General features: G+C 44.0%; 1 protein-coding gene across 2 annotated transcripts in view; it reads right to left on the reverse strand.

Moving 5' to 3' along the window:
- The window catches only part of slc12a2 (solute carrier family 12 member 2), an 82,871-nt gene that overhangs the window by 36,704 nt on the left and 30,340 nt on the right, over positions 1 to 15,827 (reverse strand). For both annotated transcript variants that reach the window (XM_079599020.1, XM_079599019.1), the window contains exons 2-4: positions 4,622 to 4,741; positions 2,602 to 2,677; positions 2,295 to 2,390 (exon numbers count right to left, since the gene is read on the reverse strand). In XM_079599020.1, coding sequence (XP_079455146.1) covers positions 2,295 to 2,390; positions 2,602 to 2,677; positions 4,622 to 4,741 — 292 coding nt within the window. The remainder of the gene's footprint in view (positions 1 to 2,294; positions 2,391 to 2,601; positions 2,678 to 4,621; positions 4,742 to 15,827) is intronic.

The following is a 15,827-nucleotide window of genomic DNA, read 5'->3' on the forward strand; positions in this document are numbered from 1 at the left end:
GAATTAGCTTTCACTGTTATGCCGACGATACTCAGCTGTATATTTCTTCAAAACCTAACGAAACCTACCAATTCACAAAATTAACGGAATGCATAGCTGATATAAAAAACTGGATGACTAGTAATTTCCTACAACTAAATTCAGAAAAAACAGAGATTCTAATTATTGGACAAAAAACTTTTACACGTAATAACCTAGAGTACTGTCTAACACTTGATGGCTGCTCTGTTAAGTCTTCGTCGTCGGTTAGGAACCTGGGTGTGCTCTTTGATACCAATCTTTCATTTGAAAGTCACGTGTCTAGTATCTGTAAAACCGCATTTTTCCATCTTAGAAATATATCTAAATTACGTCATATGCTCTCAATGACAAATGCGGAACAATTAGTTCATGCGTTCATGACCTCAAGGCTAGATTATTGTAATGCTCTACTGGGTGGTTGCCCTGCACGCTTAACAAACAAACTACAGCTAGTTCAAAATGCAGCAGCTCGAGTTCTTACCAGAACCAGGAAGTATGACCATATTAGCCCCGTTCTGTCAACACTGCATTGGCTGCCTATTAAACATCGTATAAACTTTAAAATATTGCTGATCACTTACAAAGCACTAAATGGTTTAGCTCCGCAGTACTTGAGCGAGCTCTTAACGCACTGTAGTCCTTCACCTCTACTGCGATCTCAAAATTCCGGCCAGTTAATAATACCTAGAATATCAAAATCGACTGCTGGCGGTAGATCCTTTTCCTATTTAGCACCAAAACTCTGGAACAGTCTTCCTACCATTGTCCGGGAAGCAGACACACTCTGTCAGTTCAAATCTAGATTAAAGACACATCTCTTTGGCCTAGCATACACATAACACATTATAGACTTCTATAACTCAATGTTAGGCTGCATAGATTAGGTCAGCCGGAACTGGGAACACTTCCCATAAATCCTGATGTACTCGTTACATCATAAGAAGAATGGCATCTACGCTAATATTAGTCTCTCTGTTTATCCCGAGGTTTTCCCGCAGCCTGCCGGATCCAGGCCGTATCCAGATCTGACGAAGGACCTTCGCCTGGACCCGATGACAACGCAGTGCTGAAGTGCCGACTAGCCTCTCCCTATGGAGGATCCCTTTACCACTCTACAGATAAAGCGTTGTGGAAAATTTGCGTATCTCCCCATAGTGATAAAATAAAATAAAATTAGAAGTAATAAAAGTAGTTTGTTAAGGCTTGGTTTGTAGAGAATTACAAACATGCGCACATATATTCAAACGCACATAACTATAGAATTTATTCTTAATGCGCACGTGAGCGCCATCAGTGTTTCTCACAGGTTCAGTTTAAAGTCTGTGTAGAGAGAACGGTGTCGTCTTAGCGGCCCCTAATTTAATAACTAATTATCCTTTCGACGGAAGTGAATCAATCAAAACTTTAGCTGGAAAATAACATTATTCAAGAACCGCTATAAAGACAAAACAATCTGTTACCTTAAATTAAGGACAGCTTTGAAACAATCTACATTGTTAAAAGCGCTAAATAAATGAAGATGACTTGACTTCACAGAATTGGGAGATATAAAGTCAGAATTGCGAGTTATAAAGTTCAAGTCTAAGGACTTTTTTCCTCAGCATTATGAGTTTATATAAATCACAATTCTGACTTTATAGATCTCCCAATTGCATGTCATCAAGTCAGAATTGCTAGTTTATTTCTCGCAATTACGAGTTTATACCTTGCAACTCTGAGACAACTCTGTAAACTCGCAATTGTGAGAGAGAGAGAAAAGCTGCAGGTTATGAGTCAACAATCATAACTATCTCTTATTGAACATATTACTCCAGACCCCAAAGAACAAAATGACAAAACACTGCAAAAGTCCAAAAGTCTCTTTTCCAGTATATAGTTTATGTTGAGTGCAGAGAGGACTCACCTGTCTGAAGATGAGCTTAATGCAACACTATTTCCATAATGATGTAAATGATTAGTAAACCTCTAGTCGGTCACATGATATTTTGTTCAGTTATCTGTTCAGAATCGTGGGACAATTGTGATCTCTGTTTGAAACTAAAAAATTGTGATTCTCAATTTAACCAGAGTCGAGCAGCTTTACTGGATGTTTACAGCAATATATGCATTAAACACACATTGTGTCATGATTGATTAGATGTGTTCCTGCTTGAGGTGTATATTTGATCAGACACCAAATGACCATTCTGCACATGGTGAATGACTTTATCCAAGCAAAGACCATTCCCTGTGTTATAACAGTGTCAATGCACATTTCATCTTTTATAGATTACCTCCTCGTACAAAGCCATTGGTCGCGATGGCAGACGTCGAGCAGCCGGTGATGGTAGTCACAACCGTTGCCATTATAACAATGATGCAGGAGTACGCTGTGGAAACAGAAATGTGAAACGGCAGTGAGCATCTCTGCGCCTCGTGGTTCCTCAAACACAGCACTACACACGAGCCGCGCGTGTAAACTCCCAGCGCCTCACAGCGACATTCAGCATGTGCATGACAAATGACTGCAGCTCGATGGAAACAAGAGTTTGCTTGTGAATTGAAGTGCTAATTCACACGGCCGACCAAAGTCAAACCTACCAATTCCAGCCTGGCCCACGATCCATGTCATTCGAATGAAGAGCATCACACCCCATATGTTTAACATGCAGCGCACCTGCACAGAGGAAGGATGCAGTTTAGACTCATGCTGACAAGAACATCAACGACCAAAGCCGCTTCTCAAACCTTCAGCGGGACCAGTGACCTCTGACCTCTGGGCAGGAACCCATCCGTGTTTGAAGGACAGCGGTGGGCTGAAGCCTATAGACAGCATGTCCATTACTCCAGAAACCTGGCAGAGCTCCAGAGGCTTCAGCAGAGAAGTCATGGTGGCGTTAGTTCACCCGAACCGGTGTCAGTAACTCTGTCCTCTTCTCAGTTCTCTGAACTCACTCGAGGCCCACACGGAGAACATCAAGAGTTCAATAAAGTTGTTATTTTTGCACACAGAAAGTATTCCGGTCGCTTGATAAACTTCAGGTTGAGCCGCTGTAGTCACTTGGACTATTTTAAACATTGTCTTTACTAACTTTCTGGGCCGGCAAGTTTCAATTACATCAGAAGCCTATGGAGGAGTGAGACCGATTTAATCACTAATATCTTCATTTTATGAGTAATTACTGACAGAGTTTACATGTTTGGGTGAACTAAAGGCCATTGCACACTGAGTCCGAAATTCGCATCCGAAATTTTCACATGTTAAAAAATAAATACGACCTCACGTTATGTCAATCACGCTTGCACACTGCCTCCGAAACTTTCGTCCGTCATAAAAAAAATCGAAACGGGTTCGATTTTTTGCGTTTTTCGCATCCGTAACAAGCAGTTTGAATGGTGCTTTGACAATTCAGAGCCACCGAATCACGAATATACGAAAAAACGCATATGAAAATTTCGGACTCAGTGTGCAATGGCCTTAACCCTGTAATGTTCAGTCGTATCACTGATCTGAGCGATCACATCGTTTGTGCAGAACTGCTTTATAGACGAAATTAACTCATTTAATAATTGATGATCTTTACAACAGAACTGAATCCACACTGAACGGACTTCAGATTAAATGCAGTATTTTCCTGTTATCTGTGTGAAGCTGCTTAGAAACTGTGTGTATTGTATAAAGCACTATAGACATAAAGGTGACTCGACTTGTTTATATGATCTGTAAAGCATCTAAACTAGCTTTAGTGGCGTAACTGCTGTTCTAGGGGGATACACTTCTGGTTACGCTTTATTCAATTTAAAGATTATTACTGTAATTCTTGTGTGTGTGTGTGTTCAAGTACAGCATGTCCCTTTCTGGAGTCTCGGGGTTACAAGGTCTTGACAGAAAGTTCACAGATTATATATAACTTTACACAGATCAGTGTGTGCTTCGGTCACACTAGTCTCATGTGAATAATGTTTAAGCGACACTAAACCGCATGTACTGTACGGTTCATTACCTGTCCTGGCACTGTGAGAGCTTTACGCTTTGCTTTTCTTATTGTAATTGAGGGAAGAGTTTATTTTTTCCTGAGGTAACGGACATTACACCGCAAAGGCTGCGGGAGAACCCGAACGTCCTCCAAACACACACCGCTTTCAAACACTGAATGAATTCCTGCCGTGGTTTGAAAGACACTTTGGATGAAAATGAGTTTTCACTTGTCGACACTATGAGAAGCTGTTTGGTGTCAAATGTTAAGACTGGGAAGGTGAAAATGAGGACAACTTCAAGGACGAGGAAGACCTGTCAAAATATTGACCAAGAGACAAGAAGCAGAGCAGATCTGTGAACCGTAAAGCGTTTACTGGATTCAACCCCCTCCCGTGTCATAATCTGCTCTGAGCAAAGCCACAGCTTGTTGAGAGCATTAGCATAGTAAACATTACAACAGCATGACAGTTCAACATCCAGCCTCTAGTGTGAGTCTCTACAGGCACAGATATAGCAAACTCATAAAGATCAATTATCACCCACAGCAGGAAAACCTCACTCAAGTCACATGACCCTCATTCATCATCCCTCGCCTGACCTCTGACCTGTGACTGGCTAGCTCATCTCCCGGCGAGTCCTTACCAGCACTCCTTTGATCCAGCCGAACTTCACCACGCCTTTGGACTCGGACGCCTCTTTAGCGGCGGCCTCCTCGGCAGGGGTCAGCTCTTCGCCGTTAGCAAACCCGTCCTCAAACGGCTCCTGTGATCACACACACACACACACACACACACACAGGCATGAATACATCTGATGTCAAGACTATACCATGCTGATTACCTGCTCAGACCTCCAGCCCTGCTCCTGGAGAGATACATTACGTTAATTCATTCATTAAAGGTTATTACTCTAATGTCAGTGTGTGAGCAGTAGCGTTAACCACGCACACGCACACGTACACACGCACGCACACACACACGCACACACACACACGCGCACGCACACACGCGCGCACGCGCCGGCCCCGCAGGTTTGAGGGCTATTAAATCAGCTGATGACCTCAATCACACATTGCTTCCGGAACCACATGTAGGAAGCTGCAAACACTGTTCCCTGATCACCGTTTATATGTGACTGTGAACAAGCCTAAATCATCCCAGAGACACGACTGCTATAAACGATGAGCAGATTTAAACCGCTCGATTCATGATTCATAATGACAGTTTTGAAGCGTCAGAGTTTCAATGGAGGGACAGAAATCTCCCAGAATTCATTAAAATAAGCAATCTTCACATTTGTTTCCCGAAGATGCAGGAAAGTCGTGTGTGTTTGGAACGCCATGAGGTTGAGTAAGCGCTGGCCTTCCTCTTCCGGTGAACTAACACGAACACATCGGCTTTGCTAGATGGACACGCTAGTGCTCGTCACACATCACAACTGTGCAGGACTTTTCCAACAGCAACGTTTCATATAAAAACGTAGCAAAACATACACACTGGTGTCTATGGAAGAGGCAATTAAAACTTCTACTTTGACACCGCGTTTCATTCACATCAGAAATGCATCGTGTGGAAACTAAATATATTACTTTCACTTTATATTCTTCTCCCAGATCTTCCGGATGAATTTGCGTGTTGTAAACGCGATAACTTGATTCTCTGAGAGCAAACTATTCCATGTGGTGTCGATCACCCGTTATCATCTAACATGATCATCATAAGTGTTTGGAAGACTGAATACCATCACAAACACACATCTGAGAACAGGAACATCAGATCCACAATAGCTCAAGCTAACACCAGGAGTTTATAGTCTCATAGCTGCCGTAAACGGATGTGCAGTTTTCAATATTGAAGACAGTGAACAAAAGACTCTTGATGGATCCAAAACCAAGAAGGTTTATATCTTAAAGCTTAAGGCAGCAAGTACCAAAAAAAATGTCTATGCAGTTTAAAGTAAAATAAACATAGATTTTAAATGTCTCACTAATTACATTCAATATTACTGTTGTGTAACTCCGAGTAAAATGTTATGTAATGTTGGGGTGTGAGCCTGAGATCCTGACTTAGCTTGAGGCCCCAAAACAACGAACACTGTGTGTGTGTGTGTGTGTGTGTGTGTGTGTGTGTGTGTGTGTGTGTGTGTGTTCAAGTACAGCATGTCCCTTTCTGGAGTCTCTGGGTTTACATGATCTTGACAACAAAGTTCACAGTATATATATAACTTTACACAGATCAGTGTGTGCTTCTGTCACACTAGTCTCATGTGAATAATGTTTCAGCGACACTAAACCACATACACTGTAATGTTCATTACTTACTCTTCCTACAATTGTTGCGGTTTATTTTTAATACTGAGGGAAGAATGAACTTTTGGAAGAAGAAGGATGAGTACAACCCCAAGAACACCATCCCAACCGTGAAGCATGGAGGTGGACATCATTCTCTGGGGATGCTTCTCTGCAAAGGGGACCGGACGACTGCACCGTATCGAGGGGAGGATGGAAGGGGTCGTGTATCGCCAGATCTGGCCAACAACCTCCTTCCCTCAGTAAGAGCACTGAAGATGGGTCGTGTCTGGGTCTCCCAGCAGGACAACGACCCGAAACACACAGCCAGGGCAACTGAGGAGTGGCTCCGTAAGAAGCATCTCGAGGTCCTGGAGTGGCCTAGCCAGTGTCCAGCCCTGAACCCAATAGAAGATCTGTGGAGGAGCTGAGAGTCCGTATTGCCCAGCGACAGCCCCAAAACCTGGAGGATCTGGAGAAGGTGTGTGTGGAGGAGTGGGCCAGGATCCCCAGTGTGTGCAAACCTGGTCCAGAACTACAGGAAACATGATCTCTGTAACTGCAAACAAAGGTTTCTGCACCAAATATTAAGTTCTGCTTTTCTGATGTATCAAATACTTATGTCATGCAATAAAATGCAAATTAATTACTTAAAAATCATACAATGTGATTTTCTGGATTTTTGTTTTAGATTCTGTCACTCACTGTTGAAGAGTACCTATGATAAACATTACAGACTTCTACATGCTTTGTAAGTGGGAGAACCTGCAAAATCGGCGGTGTATCAAATACTTGTTCTCTCCACTGTATGGTAAGACTGTAAGACTAGTACTGCAACCTTCAAGAAAAGCTCTTCACATCACAGGGGTTCATAATGCTGTCGTCTGAAGAAGATTTAACGGTGTAAAAGTTGCACCAATGCAAGTCAAAATTAAGAGTAAATGGACTGCATTTAAACTCAAAAATACTCATGACTTCGAGACTAGCTGACCACACACACACACACACACACACACACACACACACACACACACACACACACACACACACACACACACACACACACACACACACACACACACACACACACACACACACACACACACACACACACACACACACACACACACACACACACACACACACACACACACACACACACACACACACACACACACACACACACACACACACACACACGTTTGTGAAAGGTCAAACACCGGAAGAGTCCCTCCTCCACAGGAACAATGGCGTGACGAAAGCAGAGGCTCCTGGGATATACACACGACCCTGCACATCCACACAGAGGACACACTTTACAATGACAATGTGGGAACTTTACAACATCCTGTCCCGCACTCATAAAGCGTGAGTCCTGGCTGTGGAAAAAGCCAAGCGTAGTTCGATGCGAGCGCAGGAGCCGGAGGCCGTATCGACATCTGCCAGATCAGGGTCACAGCGAGCCGAGGACAACACACACAAACACACACACACACACACACACACCAGAGCTCATATCTGCAGTACGGAGGACAACACACACACACTGCTCATATCTGCAGCCATGATGATCAGATGTCAGGCTCTCCTCACTCCACACCTGCACATTTCTCCAGGACACTCGCTCCCGCAGGAAGGACACGCGGAGCACGTCCTCTTGCTTGACCTTGACCAAACGAGTGCGTGTTGACGGATTCATACGGGTGACGCCGAGTCGTGATTATTGATATCTGATGGCTTCGGGACACACTGTATTGAACATGTAACGCTGTTGGCAGTGCGGTCCAGATAAACCCACTAACCCTCGATGAACAACACTGACAGACGGCGGGGGGGCAACACCACTCAGGAATCATGTTACCGCACATACACACATTTAATAAAAGCTTATTCAAATCAAACACCATTCAACAACTAATCATGTGACCCGATCCACAGCAGAATCTGTAAACGGCTTCTCCAGAACAACATGTTATGGGAAGGCCCGTGCTCTGGAGACGGCCGAGGCCCTGATGAGGATAAGGTGGAGGACCGATGACCCCAGCAGACGACAGCGTACACCGGTTCACTTCCGGCCCGTTGACCCCAGCGTACACCGGTTCACTTCCGGCCCGTTGACCCCAGCGTACACCGGTTCACTTCCGGCCCGTTCTCCTCCTCAGAGATCACTGTGATCACCACTGGCCATGTGACCGGCCCGTTCTCCTCCTCAGAGATCGCTGTGATCACCACTGACCATGTGACCGGCCCGTTCTCCTCCTCAGAGATCGCTGTGATCACCACTGGCCATGTGACCGGCCCGTTCTCCTCCTCAGAGATCGCTGTGATCACCACTGGCCATGTGACCGGCCCGTTCTCCTCCTCAGAGATCGCTGTGATCACCACTGGCCATGTGACCGGCCCGTTCTCCTCCTCAGAGATCGCTGTGATCACCACTGGCCATGTGACCGGCCCGTTCTCCTCCTCAGAGATCGCTGTGATCACCACTGGCCATGTGACCGGCCCGTTCTCCTCCTCAGAGATCACTGTGATCACCACTGGCCATGTGACTGGCGTGTGTAGTCCTCACATCTCCAACACTGCAGTCTCTTCCTCGTCACCGATCACCCCAAGCTAGAGAAGCTGGTTGCACTTTTACTGAGTAATATTAAGCAACTACTGTATGCATCAACGGTTGAGGGTTATTTGCATGTAATTATGCATAATTTACTGTTATTACTATGGTAAGTACATGTAATATATGTAACAAGGACACTGTAAAATAAAGTGGAAGTGAATAGTCAACTACGCATGCTACTACAGCCACCAACTGTAAAAACATTTTAATAAAGGCAAAGATGAACATTGCTGACAGCAGAAGTGTCCACGCGTTCAGAAGCAGAGCTGCACACTATTGAGCATTGTGGGATGGCAGCTAATAACTTTTAGAATAAAGCCTCCATTTGTAATACGTTTTTCCCTAAATGATCTCTCTGAGAGAGTGAGAGTGAGAGTGAGAGTGAGAGAGAGAGTGTGTGTGTGTGTGTGTGTGTGTGTGTGTGTGTGTGTGTGTGTGTGTGTGTGTGTGTGTGTGTGTGTGTGTGTGTGTGTGTGTGTGTGTGTGTGTGTGTGTGTGTGTGTGTGTGTGTGTGTGTGTGTGTGTGTGTGTGTGTGTGTGTGTGTGTGTGTGTGTGTGTGTGTGTGTGTGCGTGCACTTTGGATATTGAAATGTTCTTTTCCCTGATGAAGCGTGTATAATACACCGGCGTGGCGCGTGTCATGTGACGGGCAGCGGGGTCACCTGACCCGTCCGTCAGCAGGAGGTCACCGGCACCGGGTTCAGGCGGGATACGGCCAGGCCATGAACACGCCGCTTTGTTTGAGCTCTACAGCTTTCAACAGCTCCTCATGAAGCAGCGAGGCTCAGTGAGGGGCACGTGAAAGACTAGACACACACACACACACACACGGCCTGTCCTTCAAGACAACAGTCCCACTCAACGATCGTTCATACTAGAGCTGCAAGATTCTGGATACATAAAGAATCAAATGTTTTTTTTTTTCAAACTGAGATCATGATTCTCCACCAATTCTGAATAGACAACGAGTTACATGAACATGTCATTACTAGCGGCTCTGTACATGTGAACTGCTACAGTCTATTCTTTAACTTGAATCAATAATGTTTAATAGACATCACCGAATCATTGGCATTTAGAAATATAAGTGTGTGTTTGATTTGAGATCGTGATCTTTTAGTCACACACTTTCATAATGTGCACAGAGAGAGTCAGGATATACACACACATTTAATATCGTTATAAGTAGGTTTAATTATGGCCCTATGAAATCGGTTTCATTTTTCCAAAATTCCTTTTTTTTTCCCGTGTTAATTTTTTGGACACCATTTTAAATGGTTACATACAATTTTAGTAATAAAAAAACCATGAAACTTAATTTAACAACAATTAAATTATTTAAAGTTGAACAAAAATTACATGTTTAGTTGAAATAAGTTTCAAGTTTCAACTTATTCTTAGAAATAAGTTCTAAGTTGAAATAAAAAGATTTTTTTTTTTCCCTCAAATTCTGTTTTATTTTTACCAAGTTCTGTGTTTTCTGTTTCAAGTTTTCAGGATTCCATTTTAGTGGTTTAATTAAATCTGAATAATCAAAAAACACGTCTAATTAATTACGTCTAAAACGCTCTGGAGATGAAGTTCATGCATTCATGTCCTCATATAGTGAGGCAGCAGAGTGTGTGTGTGTGTGTGTGTGTGTGTGTGTGTGTGTGTGTGTGTGTGTGTGTGTGTGTGTGTGTGTGTGTGTGTGTGTGTGTGTGTGTGTGTGTGTGTGTGTGTGTGTGTGTGTGTGTGTGTTAAATGAAACCGAAATCATAAAGCCCGATTAGGAGAAAAAACAAAGTTGTAACTCACGAAGGCTGATATAGCATGAGCTGATGAATCATTCACAATAAGACCAGGAACATTAATTTAAAGAGTAAATAGAGTAATTTTAACATCATTGTGACCTCCGTGTCTTCTAATAACTTTTATGAGCTGTAATTTGTCGATTGCAGCCCTAAGTAATCTGGAGGAAATGAAAATCAAGAGATTACAGCCAAGCTTATGCCTTGCTTTACAACCGTTTGCCATCTTTAGTCCTACAGTACAGACTGTAAAGCAGGACTCATGAACAGTGTGTGTGTGTGTGTGTGTGTGTGTGTGGAGTACAGACTGTAAAGCAGGACTCATGAACAGTGTGTGTGTGTGGAGTACAGACTGTAAAGCAGGACTCATGAACAGTGTGTGTGTGTGGAGTACAGACTGTAAAGCAGGACTCATGAACAGTGTGTGTGTGTGTGGAGTACAGACTGTAAAGCAGGACTTATGAACAGTGTGTGTGTGTGTGGAGTACAGACTGTAAAGCAGGACTCATGAACAGTGTGTGTGTGTGTGGAGTACAGACTGTAAAGCAGGACTTATGAACAGTGTGTGTGTGTGTGGAGTACAGACTGTAAAGCAGGACTCATGAACAGTGTGTGTGTGTGTGGAGTACAGACTGTAAAGCAGGACTCATGAACAGTGTGTGTGTGTGGAGTACAGACTGTAAAGCAGGACTCATGAACAGTGTGTGTGTGGAGTACAGACTGTAAAGCAGGACTCATGAACAGTGTGTGTGTGTGTGGAGTACAGACTGTAAAGCAGGACTCATGAACAGTGTGTGTGTGGAGTACAGACTGTAAAGCAGGACTCATGAACAGTGTGTGTGTGTGTGTGTGTGTGTGTGTGTGTGTGTGTGTGTGTGTGTGTGTGTGTGTGTGTGTGTGTGTGTGTGTGGAGTACAGACTGTAAAGCAGGACTCATGAACAGTGTGTGTGTGGAGTACAGACTGTACAGCAGGACTCATGAACAGTGTGTGTGTGTGTGTGTGTGTGTGTGTGTGTGTGTGTGAGTACAGACTGTAAAGCAGGACTCATGAACAGTGTGTGTGTGGAGTACAGACTGTACAGCAGGACTCATGAACAGTGTGTGTGTGTGTGTGTGTGTGGAGTACAGACTGTACAGCAGGACTCATGAACAGTGTGTGTGTGTGGAGTACAGACTGTAAAGCAGGACTCATGAACAGTGTGTGTGTGGAGTACAGACTGTAAAGCAGGACTCATGAACAGTGTGTGTGTGGAGTACAGACTGTAAAGCAGGACTCATGAACAGTGTGTGTGTGTGTTGAGTACAGACTGTAAAGCAGGACTCATGAACAGTGTGTGTGTGTGTGGAGTACAGACTGTAAAGCAGGACTCATGAACAGTGTGTGTGTGGAGTACAGACTGTAAAGCAGGACTCATGAACAGTGTGTGTATGTGTTGAGTACAGACTGTAAAGCAGGACTCATGAACAGTGTGTGTGTGTGTGGAGTACAGACTGTAAAGCAGGACTCATGAACAGTGTGTGTGTGTGTGTGTGGAGTACAGACTGTAAAGCAGGACTCATGAACAGTGTGTGTGTGTGTGGAGTACAGACTGTAAAGCAGGACTTATGAACAGTGTGTGTGTGTGTGTGGAGTACAGACTGTAAAGCAGGACTCATGAACAGTGTGTGTGTGTGTGGAGTACAGACTGTAAAGCAGGACTTATGAACAGTGTGTGTGTGTGTGGAGTACAGACTGTAAAGCAGGACTCATGAACAGTGTGTGTGTGTGGAGTACAGACTGTAAAGCAGGACTCATGAACAGTGTGTGTGTGGAGTACAGACTGTAAAGCAGGACTCATGAACAGTGTGTGTGTGTGTGTGTGTGTGTGTGTGTGTGTGTGTGTGTGTGTGTGGAGTACAGACTGTACAGCAGGACTCATGAACAGTGTGTGTGTGTGGAGTACAGACTGTAAAGCAGGACTCATGAACAGTGTGTGTGTGTGTGTGTGTGTGTGTGTGTGTGTGGAGTACAGACTGTAAAGCAGGACTCATGAACAGTGTGTGTGTGGAGTACAGACTGTACAGCAGGACTCATGAACAGTGTGTGTGTGTGTGTGTGTGGAGTACAGACTGTAAAGCAGGACTCATGAACAGTGTGTGTGTGGAGTACAGACTGTAAAGCAGGACTCATGAACAGTGTGTGTGTGTGTGTGTGTGTGTGTGTGTGTGTGTGTGTGTGTGGAGTACAGACTGTAAAGCAGGACTCATGAACAGTGTGTGTGTGTGTGTGTGTGTGTGTGTGGAGTACAGACTGTAAAGCAGGACTCATGAACAGTGTGTGTGTGTGTGTGTGGAGTACAGACTGTAAAGCAGGACTCATGAACAGTGTGTGTGTGTGTGTGTGTGGAGTACAGACTGTAAAGCAGGACTCATGAACAGTGTGTGTGTGGAGTACAGACTGTAAAGCAGGACTCATGAACAGTGTGTGTGTGTGTGTGTGTGTGTGTGTGTGGAGTACAGACTGTAAAGCAGGACTCATGAACAGTGTGTGTGTGTGTGTGGAGTACAGACTGTAAAGCAGGACTCATGAACAGTGTGTGTGTGTGTGTGTGTGTGTGTGTGTGTGTGTGTGTGTGTGTGTGGAGTACAGACTGTAAAGCAGGACTCATGAACAGTGTGTGTGTGGAGTACAGACTGTAAAGCAGGACTCAAGAACAGTGTGTGTGTGTGTGTGTGTGTGTGTGTGTGTGTGTGTGTGTGTGTGTGTGTGGAGTACAGACTGTAAAGCAGGACTCATGAACAGTGTGTGTGTGTGTGTGTGTGTGTGTGTGTGTGGAGTACAGACTGTAAAGCAGGACTCATGAACAGTGTGTGTGTGGAGTACAGACTGTAAAGCAGGACTTATGAACAGTGTGTGTGTGTGTGTGGAGTACAGACTGTAAAGCAGGACTTATGAACAGTGTGTGTGTGTGGAGTACAGACTGTAAAGCAGGACTCATGAACAGTGTGTGTGTGTGGAGTACAGACTGTAAAGCAGGACTTATGAACAGTGTGTGTGTGTGGAGTACAGACTGTAAAGCAGGACTCATGAACAGTGTGTGTGTGTGGAGTACAGACTGTACAGCAGGACTCATGAACAGTGTGTGTGGAGTACAGACTGTAAAGCAGGACTCATGAACAGTGTGTGTGGAGTACAGACTGTAAAGCAGGACTCATGAACAGTGTGTGTGGAGTACAGACTGTAAAGCAGGACTCATGAACAGTGTGTGGAGTACAGACTGTAAAGCAGGACTCATGAACAGTGTGTGTGTGGAGTACAGACTGTAAAGCAGGACTCATGAACAGTGTGTGTGTGGAGTACAGACTGTACAGCAGGACTCATGAACAGTGTGTGTGTGTGGAGTACAGACTGTAAAGCAGGACTCATGAACAGTGTGTGTGTGTGGAGTACAGACTGTAAAGCAGGACTCATGAACAGTGTGTGTGGAGTACAGACTGTAAAGCAGGACTCATGAACAGTGTGTGTGTGGAGTACAGACTGTAAAGCAGGACTCATGAACAGTGTGTGTGTGTGTGTGTGGAGTACAGACTGTAAAGCAGGACTCATGAACAGTGTGTGTGTGGAGTACAGACTGTAAAGCAGGACTCATGAACAGTGTGTGTGGAGTACAGACACACGTCACACACAGACTCTCGTCGACGGCCTGCATGGGATCAGGTCTGCTAGAATCCTGGATTTGGGAATGGTCATATTAGCATCTGGCACTCTTCAGTTCCAGATGTGCTGCAGATACGAACAGGCTGAGCAATCTCAACATGCAGACTGTAAAACAGAGTGTGTGTGTAGTGTGTGTAGTGTGTGTAGTGTGCGTGACGTCACCCGTAGTGTTTCTGAAGCCCAAAGTGGGCGGAGCCGGCCGTCGCCATCTTGCCCGCACGTCACTCCCGGATAAACGAAAACGTGCAGCGAGGCGGATTAGCGGAGGTGACGTGACGCTAACAGACAAACGGTCTTTTTCAAGCAATTAATTATGCACAACTTTAAAGTCCGCGTGAACCGGAAGTTGCGAACGGCTTTTCTCCAGTGTGGTGACGTATTCCCGAGGGAATATTGAGCAGAGGGTTTACTCCAGCGCTCCTCTGCATCTCGGCTAGCACACTAGCGGTCTGAGCGGTGAAGCGTTCTCAACCCGAGCCGTCACACTGACCGGACACTGACGCCATTCCAGACCGGAGGAACTTTTCAGACTTTGATTAAAGATTACCGCGGCAAACTATTATTTTCTGTGTGTTAACTTGCACGGATGAATTGTTCACCACAAGAACAGTAATATGCGCTAACTAAGTAAATAGGGTAAATTTTGATTTTGTGTCGACTTTAAGGCTTAATAATTTAAACGGATGAATTATTAAAAAATAAAAATAAATAAAATCAACCCCTCAGTTTTCATGAAGGGCAAAATTAGCTGTATAGACCAAAACCACTTTTTGCACCAGACTGTAAACTAGTTTTTTCTGCTGTAAAGTTGGGCATTTTAACACCGGGGTCTATGGGATTGAGTCTCTTCTGCAGCCGGTCTCTAGTGGCCAGTGGATGAACTGCAGTTTAACTCTCTTCTTAGAGAGACTGGAAGGTTGCCGCCTTGATTCATACAGACAAAAAAAGTCATTTAAAAATGAAAAAGAGCCTTTCCAACAACATATATGCAAACCCTGCGTGAAACCTTCCTGAATCCGTCAATGCTTTACCAACGGCATTACTCCGTGAAAAACACCAGTACGTCATTTGTCATTTTGGACATGCTTGTGTTTAGTTACAACATTCAATCCAAATGACTTTATATTTATTACCTTTCCAAGTAGAGTCAACCACATCTGGGTGATTCTCATGAAATCCAGATTTAGAAGGTGTCCAGCATCAGAATTTTTCAAATGCCCTTAAAGCCAATTTTCTTTTTGCACATATAAGATTAATGTCTGAACTTACTATAACCATTATTTTTAGACGATTTAAAAAATTTTTTCCATATAATTATTTACATTTTTTAGATGAAGTCCATAAAAAATTATCATTACCGCAACATGACATAACATTAAATATATGGTTAAAAATGTGTATTTTTGGCTAATGTTAAAGTAGACTCTTATTACTCATGCTCAAAGCTATGTAAAA

This window comes from Phoxinus phoxinus, assembly GCF_949152265.1.
Source record: "Phoxinus phoxinus genome assembly, chromosome: 23".
Lineage (NCBI taxonomy): Eukaryota > Metazoa > Chordata > Actinopteri > Cypriniformes > Leuciscidae > Phoxinus > Phoxinus phoxinus.